The sequence below is a fragment of the Gracilinanus agilis genome, chromosome 1, assembly GCF_016433145.1.
Source record: "Gracilinanus agilis isolate LMUSP501 chromosome 1, AgileGrace, whole genome shotgun sequence".
Lineage (NCBI taxonomy): Eukaryota > Metazoa > Chordata > Mammalia > Didelphimorphia > Didelphidae > Gracilinanus > Gracilinanus agilis.
In genome coordinates, this window is record NC_058130.1 from 710,862,976 (window position 1) to 710,882,108 (window position 19,133).

The 19,133-nt window shown below is 43.9% G+C and overlaps 1 protein-coding gene across 1 annotated transcript in view; it reads right to left on the bottom strand.

Moving 5' to 3' along the window:
* The window catches only part of CACNA1A (calcium voltage-gated channel subunit alpha1 A), a 143,794-nt gene that overhangs the window by 111,381 nt on the left and 13,280 nt on the right, over positions 1–19,133 (bottom strand). The window contains exons 7-11 of the mRNA XM_044685076.1: positions 9,924–10,027; positions 9,524–9,639; positions 6,193–6,249; positions 4,917–5,006; positions 778–987 (exon numbers count right to left, since the gene is read on the bottom strand). Coding sequence (XP_044541011.1) covers positions 778–987; positions 4,917–5,006; positions 6,193–6,249; positions 9,524–9,639; positions 9,924–10,027 — 577 coding nt within the window. The remainder of the gene's footprint in view (positions 1–777; positions 988–4,916; positions 5,007–6,192; positions 6,250–9,523; positions 9,640–9,923; positions 10,028–19,133) is intronic.

Consider the following 19,133-nt stretch of genomic DNA (forward strand, 5'->3'; position numbering starts at 1 on the left):
TGGTCACTAGGAGTTGGAACAGGCATTGTGACAGTAATAATAGCACTAGTAGAAAAAGCTAAAGGAAAAGACATAATCAGTCAATGTGCACAAAGTGCCCATTATGTGCCAGGCACATATATGTAAGAAAGAATCATGATATAATAATAATGGATAATATTTATATTATCTATTTTTATTATCTATTTTATATATTATAGTAATAATTTATTTTATCATTTATTTAATCATTAGTTATCCTATATTACTAAAAACTATTTAATTAAATAATTTGATGTTATTTAATTAATATAATATTATATATGATATATTATCTATCTTTAAGGTTTGCAAAGCACTTTAAAAACAGCTCATGCATGGACCTCCTGTTGGCATCTAGCAATAGCTGACTCTAGTCTCTGAATCTGGAATCAAGAACAGACTGGAAGGGGCAGCTGGGTGGCTTGGTTGATAGAGAGCCAGGCCTGGAGATGGGAGGTCCTGGGTTCAAATGCGGCCTCAGACATTTCTTAGTCGTGTGAGCCTGGGCAAGTCACTTAACCTCAACTGCCTCATCCTTACCACTCTTCAGCGGTGGAACCCATATTTAGTGGGGATTCTTAGACAGAAGGTAAGGGTTAATGACAAACAAACAAACAGACAGACAGACATGGGGAAGGATCCCCTTACCAAGAAGTCAAAGAAAGGACGTTAGGCAGGGAGAAAGCAGAGGAATGCATGGGGTGCAGAAAAGGCAGTTGAGGGGAAAAGGGGTTCGAAGCAAGAGGGTCCACTCACAGAGGAAGTCAGATAGCCAATCTGGCTGGTCGTAGTGAACTATAGCAACACACAGGGTGTTGAGGGCTACCAGACTGAGAACTGTCCAGTAGAAGGCCTGAGTTTTGACCATGCGGCGGATATAGAAGCGCATTCTCCTCTCCTTTTTATGAAAAAAAGTCGAGTTCTCCAGCTTGGCACTTTTAATACTGGCTCGGGCGAAGGGAGAACCTGCCAAGGGGAGAAAGGAAAACGTCAGGCTAGTCTCAGCAGGCCCTTCCTGCCCAGGAAACTGATCCATCACTCAGCCTGGGGCGAGGCCGGGGGCCAGAGAGTCAATTAGCCTCGCCAGCAAACCCACCAGCCTCAGGGAGTCTTAATGTTCTCCCCCACCCCCACCCCCACCCCCAGCAGCCGTCTCCCCTCCGCAGCTGGGACTCTTACAGGAAGGAGGTTTCCCTGAAATTAACAGCATAAAAAACAAACAATTATATCTCATAATGTCAATAACGATACCTTGCATTTATCAGTCTCCCGAGGCCGTTTGCTTGCCTGCTGAGGTGGGGACCGAGTGAGTCTGACTCTCAGCCTCCCCTCACCAACGACAGCGGCTTCGAGGGAATAACAGATGCTGCTTCCCACAGCTGGGCTGGGGAGGGGGGGGGCGAAGTCTCCCCCCCCCCCCCCAGCTCCTGCCGCTAAGGGCACACGGGACGTGAAGGCCAAAGGGGATCCGGCATGGAGGATTCTGGGTAGGGCTTCAGGAGCGTGGCGCGCGCGGGGGGTGGGGGGGAGGGGAGAAATATCTGGCTAGGGACTCGGACTGGCGACGGAGGGACACCTCTGTTTGACTTTGGAAACAACGGCATCCGCCTACCAGCCACAACACAGCGAATGCTCTGGGAACAAACGGTCAGAAAGGCCACGCAGATTTATTTTTCTCAAACTCTGAAATAACGCTCGGGGCTCCAGCAATGCTGTTCTAAGTCCTCTGAGGAGTCGTTTAATGGCAAAGGACCACCAATGGAAAGAAGCACCAAGACTGCGGCAAAAAAACTTTTTTAAAAAGGGCAACTATTCCAGAGATTCTGATTTCGGCTAGACTGGGGATACCAACTCCTAGAGCGGGCAAGTCAAGACCAGCCAAAGATCCTGAGAAGCTATCTAAGCCCGGGTTGCGCAATTAGGAGCTCTTTAGAGAGAACTAGAATTCAGGGGTAGAGGACAAATCTAGAACGGAGCGCTGGAGACTTCACCTTGCCTAATGAAGGAGGGTGAAAAGAAGAGGGAGATCCTGTCTTGGCTCCTGATCTTTCTTTTTGGCGGCTCCAGACCCTTATCTCCAATGGACCCTGACAGCCAATTTGTCCCAAAATCAAATTTATGTCTTCTCTGCCTCCACACAAATTCTTCTTGGATTCTACTTTCCTATTCTTCTTCTTTTTTTATTTGAAAAATTTTATTTAATTACCTATTCTTCTTTATATTCATTCATTCATTCATTCAATAAATGTTCATTAAGTGCCTATTACATGTATAACAATTACATTAGATGGTGCTTCATATTGCTCATATATGTATCACATATGCAATTCACACATAATGTGTGCACACACACACTACATATATACCCACGGTCTTATTGATCATCACAACCTCTTTGGGCTCTGCCAGAGGAAGGTTTTATGCCCTTTTTACAAAAGGCGAAGCTGGGGTTCAGAGAATTTAGCTTAATTTGCCTGAGGTTGTATAATGAGTAAGTAGAGAGGCTGTCCAGGAACCCTGTCTTTGGACTCCTTGTCCAATGATCCTTCCTCTATATGCCAGTGTTTCTCCTCTGTTAGTATTTCCCCAGACACCCAGGTTCAGAGTCTCAGCCATCTTCACTCTTCATGCTCCTTTGTTCCCCCCTGGTCAGTGCTACCAAGTCTGCAGCATCTCTCCTCCATCCCTCAGCCCTAAATATCCTAGAGGAACTCCTGGGGTTGGAAAGGAACTACTGAGCTGAAATGAAACGGGGAGTTGGGGGAGCTTTACTGAGAACATATCCATAAGGAGACTGGATGATGGAAGTTCATTTGCTTGCTTTCAGAACAGTCTAAGTGGCTGGGCACTATATACACATGAATCATTGGAAGGTAGCTCCTGCCTGTATTTTTACTTATTTATTTTTTAAATTAATTTTATTGATTAATTAAGAAAATATTTCCATGGTTCCATGATTCATGTTCTTTCCCTTCCCTCCTCCCACCCCCCTCCCATAGCCGATGCACAATTCCACTGGGTTTTACATGTGTCATTGATCAGTACCTATTTCCATATTATTGATATTTGCACTAGGGGGATTATTTAGAGTCTCCTGTATTTTTATACATACATACATATATACACACATATACTTATATATGTGTGTAAAAAAACTAACCTGACTCAATTTATCTTAAGACTTCCCTAATAGATTTATTGTTAAGTCCTTTGAAGGAAGGTACCCACATCATGTATTTTTTTCTCTCTCTTGTTTTCTGTCTTAGTAACAATTCTAAGACCAAAGGCTAAGATGGGGTTAAAGGACTTATCCAGGGTCACCCAGCTAGGAAGTGTCTGAGGTCAGATTTGAATTTAGGTCCTCCTGACTCCAGGCCTTGTACTCTATCCAATGAGCCACCTCACTGTTCCCATATCCTGAATCTTTGTATTGGCCAAATAGATTATCTGGTCAATGTGAAAACCATTCACGTCACCATATTACTGAACAAGGAAACTGCTTATGGAGGGAGTACCATCCCTATTCTCTCAGTTGTGTTCTTTTTGTCTTTCTGAGTATTTCTCGGCTTCCTCCTTCTCCATCCCAAGTTTCATAGAGTCACAGAACTTCACAGTTGGAAGAGACTCAAACCACCAAGTTTAACCCAAATCTGAATGGGAATTTCTCCTACATACTTCGATAAGACTTAAAAAAAACCAAACTGTGCCTTAGAATCAATAGAGGAGTTGTAAGGGCTAGGCAATGGGGGTTAAGTGACTTGCCCAGGGTCACATAGCTAGGAAGTATCTGAGGCCAGATTTGAACCCAGGACCTTCCAATTCTAGGCTTGGCTCTCTGTCCACTGGATCACCCAGATGCCCCCAGTTGAAGGCTTTTAGTGAGGACGAACCAACTCTTTCTCAAGGCAGATTATTCCAATTTTTTTTAAACTTGGAAAGTTAAAACATTCAAAATGACTAGGAAATTTTTTCCTTATAAAGAGCTGAAATCTGCATCTTTGCAATTTCTAGTTCTAACATCTGGGACCAAGAAAAGCAAATTTAATTCTCCTTCCACATGACAGTCCTTTAAATATTGGAAGATGGTTATCACGGCCCTGCTAAGTCTTTTCTTGCCCAAGTGCATCATCCTTATCCTAAATATTGCAGTATGGTCTGGTTTGCCCTCTCTCTCCTGGCTTCCCTCCTCTGGAAAGACTCAAGCTTGCCAGTTTCCTCTAATACTCTAAATTCATGCTCAAGGCACAGGTCAAAAGCTTGATCTCAGGGGGCAGCTGGGTAGCTCAGTGGATTGAGAGCTAGGCCTAGAGATGGGAGGTCCTAGGTTCAAATATGGCCCCAGACACTTCTCAGCTGTGTAACCCTGGGCAAGTCACTTGACCCCCATTGCCTACCCTTACCACTCTTCTGCCTTGGAGCCAACACACAGTATTGACTCCAAGACAGAAGGTAAGGGTTTTTTTTTTTAAAAAAAAGCTTGATCTCCTCCCTTGTTCTGGATACTTTACCTCTTCTAATACAGACTAAGATATTTATTTTAAACTCCTATCTTCCATCTTAGAATCAATAATGTGTCTTGGTTTCAAGACAGAAGAGTGGTGAGAGCTAGGCAATGGGGGTTAAGTGACTTGCCCAGGGTCATGCAGCTAGGAAGTGTCTGAGGCCAGATGTGAACCCAGGGCCTGAATCTGGGCCTGGCTCCCAGTCTACTGAGTCACCTAGCTGTCCCACCTTAGATCTTTTTTAATATCAGGGTATCCAAGAATGAAATATTTAAGCTACCAGTTTCTGAGAGGCTAGTGGAAAGGGAAAGCACAATGGATAAGCCCCATGTTCTCCAGAACCCTCCATTTTCCCAACTATGCCAAAGATCTCGGGGAGAGAGAAAAACTCACCCACTGAGGCCATGTCAGCCAGCTGATCCTCAGCTTCTTCAGGGTTCAGCAGGTCTGTCTTACTTTTCTTTATTGTGGCTCTCCGCAGAGCTCCAACAATAGGAACATGGCAAGAGAAAAAGACATTACCCTTGATGTCCCAGCCTTGGAGCTCTCTTGATGTTCTTAGAAGCTTTTCATCATATTTGAGGTTGGGGTGAACAGTGAACTTTGTTAGGGAAATGGCCTCTACCCTGTGTCCTCTAGTATTCCAGCTGGGGAGCCAAAGAGCCAGGGACACCCATCCCAGCATTTGGGCCCAGCCCCAGAAGTGAGCTACAGAATCACTGGTTCTCTGTGTTGAAAGGAAACCTCAGGGACAAGCCAGGTAACTCATGCCTCAATGGAACTTCTAATAAAACCACTGCCAGATAACATACTTTGCTCAAAGACCATTGGTAATGGGGAAGTCAGTCCAAGGCAGCCCATAACATTTTTTGGATATTCCAATTGTTAGGAAATTTTTCCTCCTATAAAGATGAAATTTGCCTCTTTGAAGCTTCTTTTTATTTCCTTCTGGGGCCCAATTACACAAGTCAAAGAGGCAGTTTAATATAATGATGAATTGGAGAAAGTCATGTAGACTCCCATATGAGCTACTTTAATTTTCATTTGCCAATAACGTATTTTATGAACTCTTCTTTGTAACCTACCAATAAAGAGCCCCTATTCTCTTTTTTCCTAAATTCTTATCTTCCATCTAAGAAACAATACAAAGTATTGGTTCCAAGGGAGAAGAAGAAGGTACTAGGAAGTGCCTGAGGCCAGATTTGAACCTTAGGATCTCCCATCTCTAGGCCTAGCTCTCTATCCACTGAACCATCTAGTTGCCCCTAGAGCCCTTATTTTTGACTCTATTTCTTAGTTAGCAGAATCTCTAATTTAAAAGTAGATTTGTTTTTAGTTCTGACTAAGAAGTTCCCAAATAAGAAATCTGATTTGGTGGAGTTTCCCACAGTAGAACTCAAAGTGGATGGGCTGGGTTTTTTAGTGTAGGAGGGAGAGTTCTGTATTTACAGTGCTGCCCTATTTGTCTATCACAAATTATCCTTAGGAGGTAGGTTCCCATTATTCTCCATCTCCACAAGCTAATTCTTGGGATCATTCAAGACATGGCTCCTTGAGCATCTCCTAAAATGGCCTTTGGCCAGGAGTGGCCCACTTTGGATGCCCCCACTACCCAATGTTTCCCTAGCATGTCCTCCATCACATATCATGTCAAACTCAGAGGAGTTACCATCAAAGGGGTGTCTCTGCTCGCCGTCTGTTTCATCTTCTGCTAGTATCACTTCTTCTGAGGGAAAAGAAGAGCAAATTAACCTCCTGCAGTCAGACAGATGGAACTTCCCCCTCACAGGGCCAGGACCCACGCTTGGCCTGGAATCACATCGCAGATGGCCTGGGAAGGTTTCAGACCAGGCCAGAGTGGGCTTTCTTGGGGAAATAAAAGTCTTTAGGGAATAAATGCTGCTGCAATAAATGCTGGCATAAGAAGTGAGGGACTTCCACAGTGTCCTCCTTTGGCTTTTGAAGGAATGACACAAAGGGCCTTTCTCTCCAATGGGATATTTCAGAGTTCTTTTACTACGGGATTCAGGGTCCAACCAGCCAGGGTGGATGAGAATGTCTACAGCCCTGATCTTTGATTTCTCTCCTCTCTAATTCCTATTTCAGCCTAGGAGGACCCTCCAAGGGATTCCTATTGTCAAATCAAGTCAACAAGCATTTACTAAGTGCCAGGTACTGTGCTGGGAGAAAACATGCAAATGGCTTTGTACAAATATACAGGACAAATTGGAGATAATCTTAGAAGGAGGCAATTGCATTAAGGGGGATTGTGAAAGGCTTCTTTCAGAAGGCAGATTGTAGCTAGAACTCTAAAGAAGTCATGGAACCCAGGAAGTGGAGATGAGAAGACAGGGCATTTCTGGTATGGGAGATAGCCAAATACAAATGCCTAGAGTTGGGCCATGGAGTATATGGTGGGAGTGACAGTAAGGAAGTCAATGTTATTGGGTGGAAAGGGGAGTAAGAGATAAGGGGACTGGAAAGGTAGGAATGGACCAGGTTGGGAGGGACTTTAAAGGTTAAACAGATGGTTTTATATTTGATCCTTGGGGGCGAGAGGAAGCCACTGGAGTTTGTTGAGTGTGGCAAGTTGAGAACTTGTATGCATTTGATGAAGATCATTTTGACAGCCAAGTGGATAAAAGATTGTAGTGGGGAGAGAACTGAGGCAGGCAGGCAGACCCACCAGCAGGTTACTGCAATAGTCCAAGTGTCAGATATGAGGGCTTGCACTAGGATGGTGACAGAATTGTAGAAATGAAGGAGATGTTTAGAAGGTAGAATTAATGGGACTTGGCAACAGATAATAATAATAATAATAATAATAATGTTTTACATGATAATACATGTAAATCCCATATCAAATTGATTATCATCTCCAGGAAAAGGGAAGGAAGAAAGGGAGGGAGTCAATTTGGACCATATAAACTTCAGAAAACTTAAGTGGAAAATTGTTATTACATGTAATTGGGAAAATAAAATACTTTTACAAAAAAGAAAATAATAATGATAGCTAACATTTGTATAGCACTTACTATGTGCCAGGCACTCTGTTAAGCACTTTACAATTATTATCACATTTGAAGATGGGTATGTGAGTGAAAGAGAGTAAAGAACCAAAGATATCTATATTGGGATCTCGAGGGCTGGAAGAATGATAGTGCCCTTCCTAGTAATAGGGAGGTTTGGAAGAAGGTGTAGGTTTAGAGGAAAAGATAATGAGTCTAGTTTCATACATGTTGAATTTAAGATGTCTGAGGCACTGAGGTTTGAAATGGGAGGTCAGCAGAGAAGTTAGTGTTGGATCAATAGATCTGAGAATCATTAGCAAAAAGATGATAATCAAATCCACTGGATCTGATGAGATAACAAAGAAAAATATTATAGAAGATAACAGAGGGAGAAGAGTGCCCATGCCACCCATAATGGTCATGATCCAGAAGAAGATGTAGCAAAGAAGACCAAGGAATCTAGGACAACCAGGAGAGATCAATGTGGTGAAGGCCTAGAAAAGAAGAGTCAAAGGCTGCAGAAAGGTCATGAAGGATGAAGACTGAGAAAAAGTCATTAGACTGGGCAATTAAAAGATCATTAATAACATTGGAGAGAGCATGCTTCGGTTTAATGATAAAGTCAGAAGTCTGAAGCCTGAGGAGAGTGAAGAAGAAACTGATGGAGCAGCATCAATGATAGGTGACTTTCTCAAGGAATTTAGGCATGAAAAGAGAGGAGAGAGATAGGATAACAGCCAGCAGGGATGGGTGGGTAAAGTGAGAGTTTTTTGATGGTGAAGACATCAGTATGTTTGTAGGCAGCAGGGAAATAGCCTGGAGACATGAAAAAGATTAGTCAGAGTGGAGATGATAGAAGGGGCAATCTATTGGAGAAGATGAGATGGCATGGAATTATTTGTACATGGCAAGGAGTAGGGTCATCTCTTCATGGGAGATGGAGTAAAGGATGAAATAGTGGGGGAAGACACCTGGGTATTGCAAGATGAGGAGTAAGGGAGAAGAGGAAACACTAGGCAAATAGCCTCATTTTTTTTCAGTGAAATACGAAGCAAAGTTCTCAGTTGAGAGGGTTGGGGAGGGAGAGCTATGGGAGGTCTAAAGAGAGATGAAAAGGTCTGAAAAAATCTGCTGTCATGAGTGTGATAGTGAATCGATTTGGGAGGTGTAAAAGAATTGCCTTGAAATAGTGAGGGCCCACTTGAGATTATACAACAGAAATTTGTAATGGATTCCCCCAATATGGTTTTGCGATTTCCATCACTTCATTCAGCAGCATGTGAACAGTAGTGAAGGAAGCAACCAGTGGGAGAAATCCATGACTGGGTTTTGGAAGATTTGTGATAAGATTAGGGGCCAAGGGACTAAAAGGGAGAGTGTAGAATAGTTCACTAAGGGGTCAAGATGAGGAAGGGAGAAGAGAAGAGCCAGTGCAGGGATGATGGCCTGGGAAAGAAAGGAGGAGATAGAAGGATTGAAGGTTATGGTGAGAATGAAGACTGGAGTTAGAGGATGGTAAGACAGATGGAATGATGAAAGATCATGATCAGATAGAGAACGATCAACTATATATCATTTAGGGGCAGCTAGGTAGCACAGTGGATAGAGCACCAGACTTGGAATCAGGAGGATCTAGATTCAAATCTGGTCTCTGACACTTCCTAGCTGTGTGATCCTGGGCAAATCACTTAACCCCAACTGCCTAGCCCTTGACACTTTTCTGTTTTAGAAGTGAGGCTAAGAAGAAGGTAAAGGGTTTAAAAACAAACAAACTAACTAAAAACAATATATCATCCAATAGTCTAATTAGATGTTTCAGAGGCAGTTTTGGCCAACATTCTCTGATTCCTCTCATGAAGAACATCTGCCTATCCCTCCCCTCTGAGGTCCCCCATCTCTTGATGCTATCTTAAAGATGTTCAAACCCAAACTGCCTGGTTGTCCTGTATTCACAGTATGCCCCAGGTTTCTGGAAGCTAAAGGCCTCACCTGCTTTGGAGATCCATTCCATGTAGCCATTGAGCTCTCTTTCAATCTGTTGTTGCCGTCTCAGCTTCAGAAAAGCTCGGCGGTTCTCAACCCTCTCTCTTTCTTTGGCAAACTCCCTGCAAAGCATAAAATCTTGGGGTCTGTTGTCTAGCTTACCAGGCATTTTAGGGTGTCCTTGTTCTATCTGATTGTGTGGGCATGAAGGTGGGGGCATCAGACCTGCCTGCAGAAGGCAGGAGCTATAGGGTCAGCACAGGGCCTGCTTACATCTTGGGGATCAGGGATCCTACTGTCCTTGAACTTGGGGTACCAGGAGGCCATTTTTCTCCCCCCCTCAATTTGTTTCTCTTCTGACAACATGGGTGAAGGCTCAGAATCTGTAATGATGGAGTGGACTTACCCAGACAGCACACCCAGCACAAGGTTCAGCATAAAAAAGGAGCCGATGATGATGAGGGGGATGAAGTACAACCAGTTCCAGGTGTTCCCTGAGGCATCATTGCTCTGTAGCAGGAGGAAAAGGGAAAGCAGAATCACTGAGTAAGACTATCACAGCTGGTGCTGGGGTGGGAGTGGAGGGTCCCAGCTCTCCAAGGAGTCACAGCTCTGTTTCCCAGAAGACTTGGAACTTATTCAGCCCATAAGTGGGAGTTACAAAGGATGGGTCTAACCCAAAGGAAAAACCCCAGCAGTCAGCTAAGAGCCCTTTAGACAGTCTCACAGAGAAAAGCTTCTCTTAGAATACTGGGATACATGATTAAGCTGGGAATACAGCAGGTTCCAGGATGGCCAAGAGTGGTTAGGATGGAGCCAAGAGTGGTCAAATAAATGACATGCCCTAAATTTAAACAGTGAAGTCCTAGACGGACTGAGAAATCTGTTCCCTTCCCCCCAATTCTCACATTGATTCACTTTGCTCCATATCCCTACATATTTTAGTCATAGGACTGCACAATCTCGGGGAGGCAGAATGGAGCACATGGACCTTATAGATTCACTCTTTCATGCCCACCAGCTTTAAGTAGAACCTAGGGTAAGGCCAGCATGAAAAAACAAACAAACAAAAAAAAACAGACAATGGCAGAGTGACGATGTTGTTACTGACGTTCCCTCCAACTCAGGAATTTTGTGATTTCTGTGGAGTTTTATTCTCCAAGCTGAAGAAGGGTGATATCAGGAAGGGTGATATCAGGAGAGGGGTTTGTGTCTGAGGGCATGTGTAAGAATGAAATAGGGAGGAGGAGAGAGAGAGAGGGAGAGGAGAGGAGGAGAGAGAGATGAGAGGAAGAGAAAGAGAGAGGGAGGAGATGGAGAGGAAGAGGGAGAAGAAAGACAGGGGAGGAGGAGGAGATGGAGAGGGAGGAAGGGAAGGAAAGAGAAGAGAGGAAGAGGGAAGAGAGGAAAAAGAGGAAAGAGGTACATAGAGGTAAGCCAGAGAAACAGGAAGGATAGTTTGGATATACGTGCAATTAAAGGAAAAGTGGTAGAAGACAAAAGCCAGTTCATCTAAAGTATCTTATCTTTGTCTCACAGGGCAGTGAGATTCACCAGGAAAAACTCAGTCCCTGGGTAATCCTATGGAGACTTTGCACCCTTAACTGGTGAAAGGGAGAGATTTCCCCCATGCAATGGGTAGTGATGTGCTTTTCTAGTTCTCTTGCTCAGACCTAGAATGGAAAAGGATTGAGAACCTTCTGGCAGAACCCCCCTCCCCAACTCCATCACCATTATAACTCCTGTGGAGGATAATCCAGACATGAACTCAGAGCCTATGAACAAGTTGGTGAAAGGAGTCAAGAGCTAAGGATCACATCTCTCCCAGGGGATCCAGGATATGTTGATAAGCATCTGGTGGAAAAGAGGTACATGTGTGAATTGGGATCCAAACAAGTGTGAATAAGAATTAGGCTGGGTTGAGCCTCTTGGCTTCTCTCAAGCATCAAAATACAAGGGGTTGAATTGGAAGATGGAAGATGGGAGCAGGGGAGCTGCAAGAGCTCTTTACAGAATGGGAAAGCAATTTATAGGAAATGTTGGCAAATGGACTTGACTCCAAAGCTCTGATCTTTTATGATGGTGACAATGCATCTCTCTAGCACTGATGTGTCAGAGGTTAGAGGCAGGCTTGGGGTGTACCTTCGCTTGACTCAGCCATGCCTGTTTGCTCTTGGACTCTCAGATGTTTAACTTCCCCAGAAAAGACCTTGAGATTCTCTCTCCCCCTTTACCCTTTAGAGTAGTACTGAAGGTGGGAGCCCAGGAGAAGGGCTGAATAAATTGCAGGGATGTAATGAGATATTATGGTGCAGTGAAATGATAAATATTTGTTTGTGTGACTAATGATATGTTGACAGTTATTAAGTTTATATGTAGTTAAAAAAAAAAGAGAGAGATACCAGATGGCTCAACCAGTTGCAGCCTCTGCTTCTGAGAGGTTGTGAAATGGAGACTTGGGCTACATCTCATCTTTTAAATTTTTTTATTTAATAAAAAAAAAACAACCATAACACTACGCATTACTTCTATCTTAGAGTCTATACTAAGTACTGGTTCCAAGGGAGAAGAGTAGCAAGGGCTAGGTATTGGGGGTTAAGTGACTTGCCCAGGGTGACATGGTTAGGAAGTATTTGAGGCCAGATATGAACCCAGGACTATCCATTGAGCCCCCTAGGTGCCCCTTCATCTCATCTTAGTAGGGCAGTTTGGGGCAGGAAGTCTTCAGAAGCCCAGAAGGATATGAAACGACTCAGAATCCAGAGATCTGGCACCATCTTCAGCGGGCATATGCTTCCCTCTCATGTTGCCAAAGGGAATATTGTCCCAAACAAGCCAGACTTTGAAAGTCAGGCTGGCCCCAGGGAAGAGGCTAATGCACTGGGCCCCGAATCAAGCCTTTTGTTTTCCCTCTCTGAAAGAACTAAAGCTTCATTGCCTGATATGGAGAAGGAGAAAGATGTACTAAGTGGGGCTGGTGCTGGCAGAGAAGGGACAAAACAGGGCAGGAAGGGAACCAGAGCAGTCTTTGTGCTTCTGCTCATCTGTCTACAGGAACTGCTGAAGATTCCTTGTTCCTATTTCTCAGGACTAAATTTAGTCCAAGGGAGCAAAGCACCCACATGGGCTAGATAGAAGGCGGAAATCTTTGGGCTGCTGTAAAGAGAGCTGAGGAGGCTGAAGTGGAAACAGGAGAAGTAGGGCGGGAACAGGACCTGCCAGGGGCAAATCTGGGAAGTGGCTAAGTCTCCCATGGGCCAGGAGCACAGACTGTACAGCAACAGAGGAGACCACTCCTAGTCTCTCTTCCTTAGAGTTTCTCTCCTCAGATTATTTGTTGGGAAATCAAGGAATATGACAGGTGCTTGACCCCACAGTCATCTATATTTTTCAAGGATTCTTGGTCGGCTAGAGCCAGCAAGAGGCCTTCAAGAAGGTGACCATATGGCAATTTACTCATCTGCTTTTTCCTTCCCCAGCCAATGTGATTCTGGTTTATTCTCAGATTGGCCTTGGTTTCTCAATTGTACAAGGAGACAACCATTAAAGTAACTTCCAGCACCGACATTCTCCGACTCTCTACAAAAGGTGCTCTTTCTCTTTTTAACCTGGTCTAATTATTCAATGCACCTATTAATCCCGCACAACCAAGGGAAGGTGAAGGAGGACAGGTTTTGATAGAGAAATCAGTTTTCTAAGGTGGTAGGAGTTTGAACGAAGGGAAAATATAAAAGTAAGTTCCCAAACAGAGAACTGTACCCACCACAGATACGTAACAGTTCGTTAGCAAACACAGTTGCACACATTTCTCCTCAAAGTTTTCGCCTTTTACAATCCAGGTAGTGGCTGGGTATATGGCATATGTTTTCACTGAGGGAGCTACATGCAGATGGTCCCCTGGGAGCCAAGAAGAGGGTCATTATGCTTAATGCCCACTCGAGTAGGAACTGTTCATGGAAGAACATGTCTGATTAGAGAATGGGCTCTGGAATAGTGTAGCTATGCCCTTTATTAGAATGGTTGTTAATAATGATGAGTCATTGGGTGACGATACCTTAGAATCTTTAGTGTACTTCTTTCAAAGATCTGATAAGTCTTTATAATGATCATTTTGTTTGTCCTTACCCTATCCCGATGAAGCAACCAGGGGACTGGATTCTCCCCATTTTATAGAGAAACTAAAATGGAAAAGAAGCTAACTTTGCCAGAGGAAGCTAGTGATGGAGCTGGGAAGAGAACCCAAGTGTTCTGATTTCTAGACCACGGCTATGCCCACATGCTCTCGTTGCTTTTGACAACATGGCTAATGACAATTACATAAGTTCACAATACCCAAATGATAAACCATAACAAAAAACCCGAATAATTAGAACTTTTTCCCTTAGTACTTTACAAATATCTGGTGAGAGAAAAGATGCTAAGTGCCTTCTGAATGACCAAAAATTAAATTAAGTTTTATATGGCTTGAGTAAAAAGGATTGCCTCTTGATGGCAAAATTCTCCAAATGCTCTTATTTGCAGATGATTTTACATTAATAGCAACAAACCCTAGAATGCTGCAGTTTCCTCAGTGGAATCCATAGCAATGTGGGTAAGACTGGTCTAACTATTTATGCTGGAAAAACTAAATGGATGAAAAATATATACTGCTTAGACTAGGAAAATCCATCCAGCTGTATGTCTGTCTTAAACAGTCCTTACAAATAAACAATGAGCTGGACCCAGAATTAGTAAGAAGAGTAGGTTGGATTGGATCCAGGCTGCTCAGTCCTACAAAAGCCCATCTCTTTAACACCCATATTCTCCCAGGGATGCTAAATGGCTAGACATCATAAGACAGCATGAGAATTAAATTGACCACTAGCCCAAAGGGCAGCAGAAAGATGGTATAAGTAGGCTGTAGCATATTATTACTGAAAAGGTGCAGATGATGAGTGGCATAAAAGGTATTATGGAAAATATCTATGACTGTCTGCCTTTTGGTCCACCCATACCACTGCTGGGTTTGTACCCCAAAGAGATCATAGGGGAAAAGACTTGTACAAAATATTTATAGCTGTGCTCTTTGTGGTGGCAAAAATTGGAAAACGAGGGGATGCCCTTTGATTGGGGAATGACTGAACAAATTGTGGTATCTGTTTGATGGAATAGTATTGTGCTCAAAGGAATAATGAACTGGAGGAATTCCTTGTGAACTGGAACAACCTCCAGAAATTGATGCAGAGTGAAAGGAGTAGAACCAGGAGAACATTGTACATAGAGACACTGTGGTACAATCCAATGTAATGAACTTCTCTACTAGCAGCAATGCAATGACCCAGAACAATTCTGAGGGATTTATGAGAAAGAACACTTATCCACATCCAGAGAAAGAACTGTGGGAGCGGAAACACAGAAGAAAAACAACTGCTTGATCACATGGGTTAATGGGGATATGATTGGGGATATTGACTCTAAATGATCACCTTAGTGCAAATATCTATAATATAGAAATAGGTCTTGATCAATGACACATGTAAAACCCAGTGGAATTGTGTGCCAGCTATGGGAGGGGGGGGGAAGGGAGGGAAAGAACATGAATCTTGTAACCATGGAAAAATATTCTAAATTAATTAATTAAATAAAAATTTCTATTAAAAAAAGAAATTATCTATGAACAGATAATGTAGTAAGATGAGGCAGTCATATAGTGATAATGAGAGGCAATATTTGGACAGTCCAAGTAGTACATTGGTACCCTTTATATACCGGCAGATATAAAGGTATTCATCATATATACATATATTGTTGCACAGACTATTAGTAAGGGAGACCATGATAAATATGGTGAAGAAATATACCGGATGAAAAGGCATGGTGGTGGTGCTACCCGTATCAGTGGAAAGAAGAGCCTTGCTGTTGAAGTCATGGATTTACCAAAGTAGTGATAATAATAGGACTCACCATAATGACTCTAAGCCCAGTGCTATTTCTACAATGCTACTAGCTTCAGATCTATATATTTTACTGGGCTCTAATTCCTTGAAATGGTATACTAAAAAAAATGGTCACTAGAATATCTGGCCAAATGAAAGACTCAATTCCCTGGTCATTCAGGATGAAGGGCAGAAGGATTAGAGGGCTGGACTTGGGATCAGAAGGATTCCTGACACACTTAGTTTTATACTTCTGATACCTGGTAATTGTGGGACCCTGCTTAAGTCATTTGATCTCGCTACGACTCAGTTTTCTCATCTGCAAAATGGGGATCATAATAGCCCCTACCTCCCAGGGTTATTGTGAGGATGAAATGAGATAACAATTCTAAACCACTCTGTAGCCCTGAAGATACTATTTGTCAGTTATTATTATTGTTGTTGTTCTTACTACATATAGTGCTTATATACACTGCATTATACCTGCACACACATAATATTGCTGATCCAACTGGCTAATGTAAGTCCAAACAAACATTATAAAATGCAGCAATCTGGGTAAAAGGTTGATGTGCCCATGTTAGCTGGAAAATGGTGGTAGGTGTTGCTGTTAGTTGGCTGAACATCAATGTGCTGACTTCCTGAATACCTGAGGGCTACTATCTGGACAGCTAGGTGGAGAAGCGGATCGAGCCCTGGACCTGGATTCAGGGAGACTCATCTTCCTGGGTTCGAATCTGGGCTCAGACATTTACTTTCTGTGTGACCCTCTGCAGGCCACTTAACCTTGTTTGCCTCAGATTCTCATTTACAAAAAATGAGCTAGAGAAGGAAAGAGCAAACCACTGCAGTATTTTTTGCTAGAACTCCAAACGGGGTCTCGAAGAGTCAGATATGACTGAAACAGCTGAACAACGACCTCCAAAGATTATTATCCAGTCACCACTCTTGATATTGGGCTTTAAAACATAAAACATGGGGGGCAGCTGGGTAGCTCAGTGGTTTGAGAGTCAGGTCTAGAGAAGGGAGGTCCTAGGTTCAAATCTGACCTCAGACACTTCCGAGCTGTGTGACGCTGGGCAAGTCACTTAACCTCGACTGCCTAGCCTTACCACTCTTCTGCCTTGGAGCCAATACACAGTATTGACTCTGAGATGGAAGGTAAGGGTTTAAAAAAAAACCAAACAAACATAAAACATGAAACCTATGCCTAAACTATGCAGGTATCTGTGAACATTAACAGAGCAGAAATCTGGGAGAGATTTCCCTTCTGCCACATTCTACTGTCTCTTTCCTCTCTTCCTCCTCCTCTTCTGCCTTCTTAGAACTTAGCGCTTGCTCCCACAGTACCCTCTGTGCCTACGTCCTTCTACCACTGGCTCCCCGGACCTTGACTTTGTGGACTCCATGAACTTGGATGGAAAAAAAAGGATTTTTTTTACACCTTTATTTTTGCTCACCTCTAACTGAGATGGAGCATTTCCTTCCATTATGAATGTGGGCAGCAAACCAGAGTAGTACTGAGCTTCCCCAGACTGCCAGAGGAGTTCGCAAAAGGTTAAGCGCCCTTGTTCCATCTGCGTCTTGCTAACAATAGTAAGCTTTGGAAGATGCTTCTTCATTAGCATCTCCTCTTTCGCAAAGGCAGGTATGAGTTTAATATGGAAACCTCCCTATTTGATGATGGGAGGAGTGGGGGGAAAGGGGGAGCTCCCAGGAGCAACTGACGCTCAAGGGACGATTTCATTAGACAGCCATCGACGTGGAAGGTCCTTTCCTTGTTTGTTAAGTGGCTCTGGCTGATGAGCTTAGCGCTCTATATTTACCTTCTGAGTGGGGACAGCCTAGAAAGAGGCAGTTCCAGCTTCACCCACACACCCACTGTCAATCTGCCTCACCCCTGCTTGCAAGGAACAAGTAGGGAGAGGGTCCCCTGAGGGGAGCTGAGTCAATATCTGGTTTCTCTAGGCACTGCCAAATTGCTAGCTTTGGGCACATGTGGTGAGGGGGTTCCTGGAAAATGGGGACACCTGTCTGTCTAGAAACTCTTCTGTGCCATGGCAGATAAATCCCTCTAGCAGCCACCAAGAGGGAGGCTCTACCCAGTACCAGACCCGCTCTGCCTCAGCCCAGGATCTCTCCAGCTAACTGCTCTCCTCCTCTCCACTCCCACTCCCACCCCACGGAGGCTTTCCTCAACCCCATTCTTCCCCCCCTGCCCTTGTTCCGACTCTGGCAGCCTCGTCTCCCTAAGGACCGCTCAGGGCTTGGTAGGGAGATGTGGACCACGACAGTGTCAGCTGATACATGAGAAATGCCCCCTTGCTCTCAGGCCATTTGGAAGGTCTACCGACTGCCCCCCCCCCCCAAAAAAAAAAAAGCCAGAGAGAGGCTGGGAAGTTTTCCTGGGAACTGAAGGACTCTTTCTCTCGTTCCTTCTTCCATCCCAGGGATCTGGGACGAAGGCAGTGATTTTTTCTTTTCATACAGAGCATCCAAGATCCTCAGTAGTTAGCTGAGACAAGCATTTCTTACAAAAATGTGCTTTCTCTGAAGGTAAAACACCAGAGAGTAGGAAGCTGTATGCTAACTGCAAGGACAAGAAGAAGGAACACAATCAAGCTCAGAATTTTTTGGGTCCAGAAACTTCATGGACAGCCATCTCCAGCTGAATGGGTCTCTCTCTCTCTTTTTTAAAATCATCTTAGAATCACTACTGTGTATTGGCTCCAAGGCAGGAGGGGCAAAGGCTAGGCAATGGGGGTTAAGTGACTTGCCCAGGGTCACACAGCTAGGAAGTGTCTGAAACCAGATTTGAACCTAGGACCTCCCATTTCTAGACCTGGCTCTCAGTCTACTGAGCCACCTAGCTGCCCCCGAATGGGTCTTTTCTAGACCCTGTCATTGGAGGAGCCTCCTCTTGCAAAATCACCAGTAAAGTATCTTCTATATTCCGTTGCCTCCTGGACTCTCTGAATCTCATCTGAGAGCATACTTTCTGCCTTCTGCTGTTGAATCTCTTTTCCTTTTAGTGACTGGTGATCTTCATAAGTCTAATGGGCATCTGGCAAAGGGATGGCTTGGAAGACCAGTCCCTGTATCCTGTTTTTAAGCAGAGATCCTCATGACCGTGACATAACTAGGTAGCACAGCAGATAGAGTACTGGGCATGGAGTCAGGAAGATTCTTTATCCTAAGTTCAAATCTGGTCTTAGACCAATAGCTATGTGACCCTGGGCAAGTCACTTAACTGTCTGCCTTGGTTTCCTCATGTGTAAAATTAGCTGGAGAAGGAAATGGTAAACAACTCCAGGATCTTTGCCAAGAAAACCCCAAATGGGGTCACAAAGAGTCAGATGTAATTGAAAAAAACAACCGTATCACTATGGCCCCAGCCTCCCCAGGCCCACAGAAAAGTTTTTGTGTTGTATTCAGAGCTCTTTTCTTTTTCTTTTTTTTTTTTTTTTTAACCCTTAACTTCTGTCTTGGAATCAATACTGTGTATTGGCTCCAAGACAGAAGAGTGGTAAGGGCTAGGCGATGGGGGTTAAGTGACTTGCCCAGGGTCACACCTCTAGGAAGTGTCTGAGGCCAGATTTGAACCCAGGACCTCCCATCTCTAAGCCTGGCTCTTAATCTACTGAGTCCCCCAACTACCCCCCCCCAGAGCTCTTTTCACCTTGTTAGAAGCCATCTCCCAT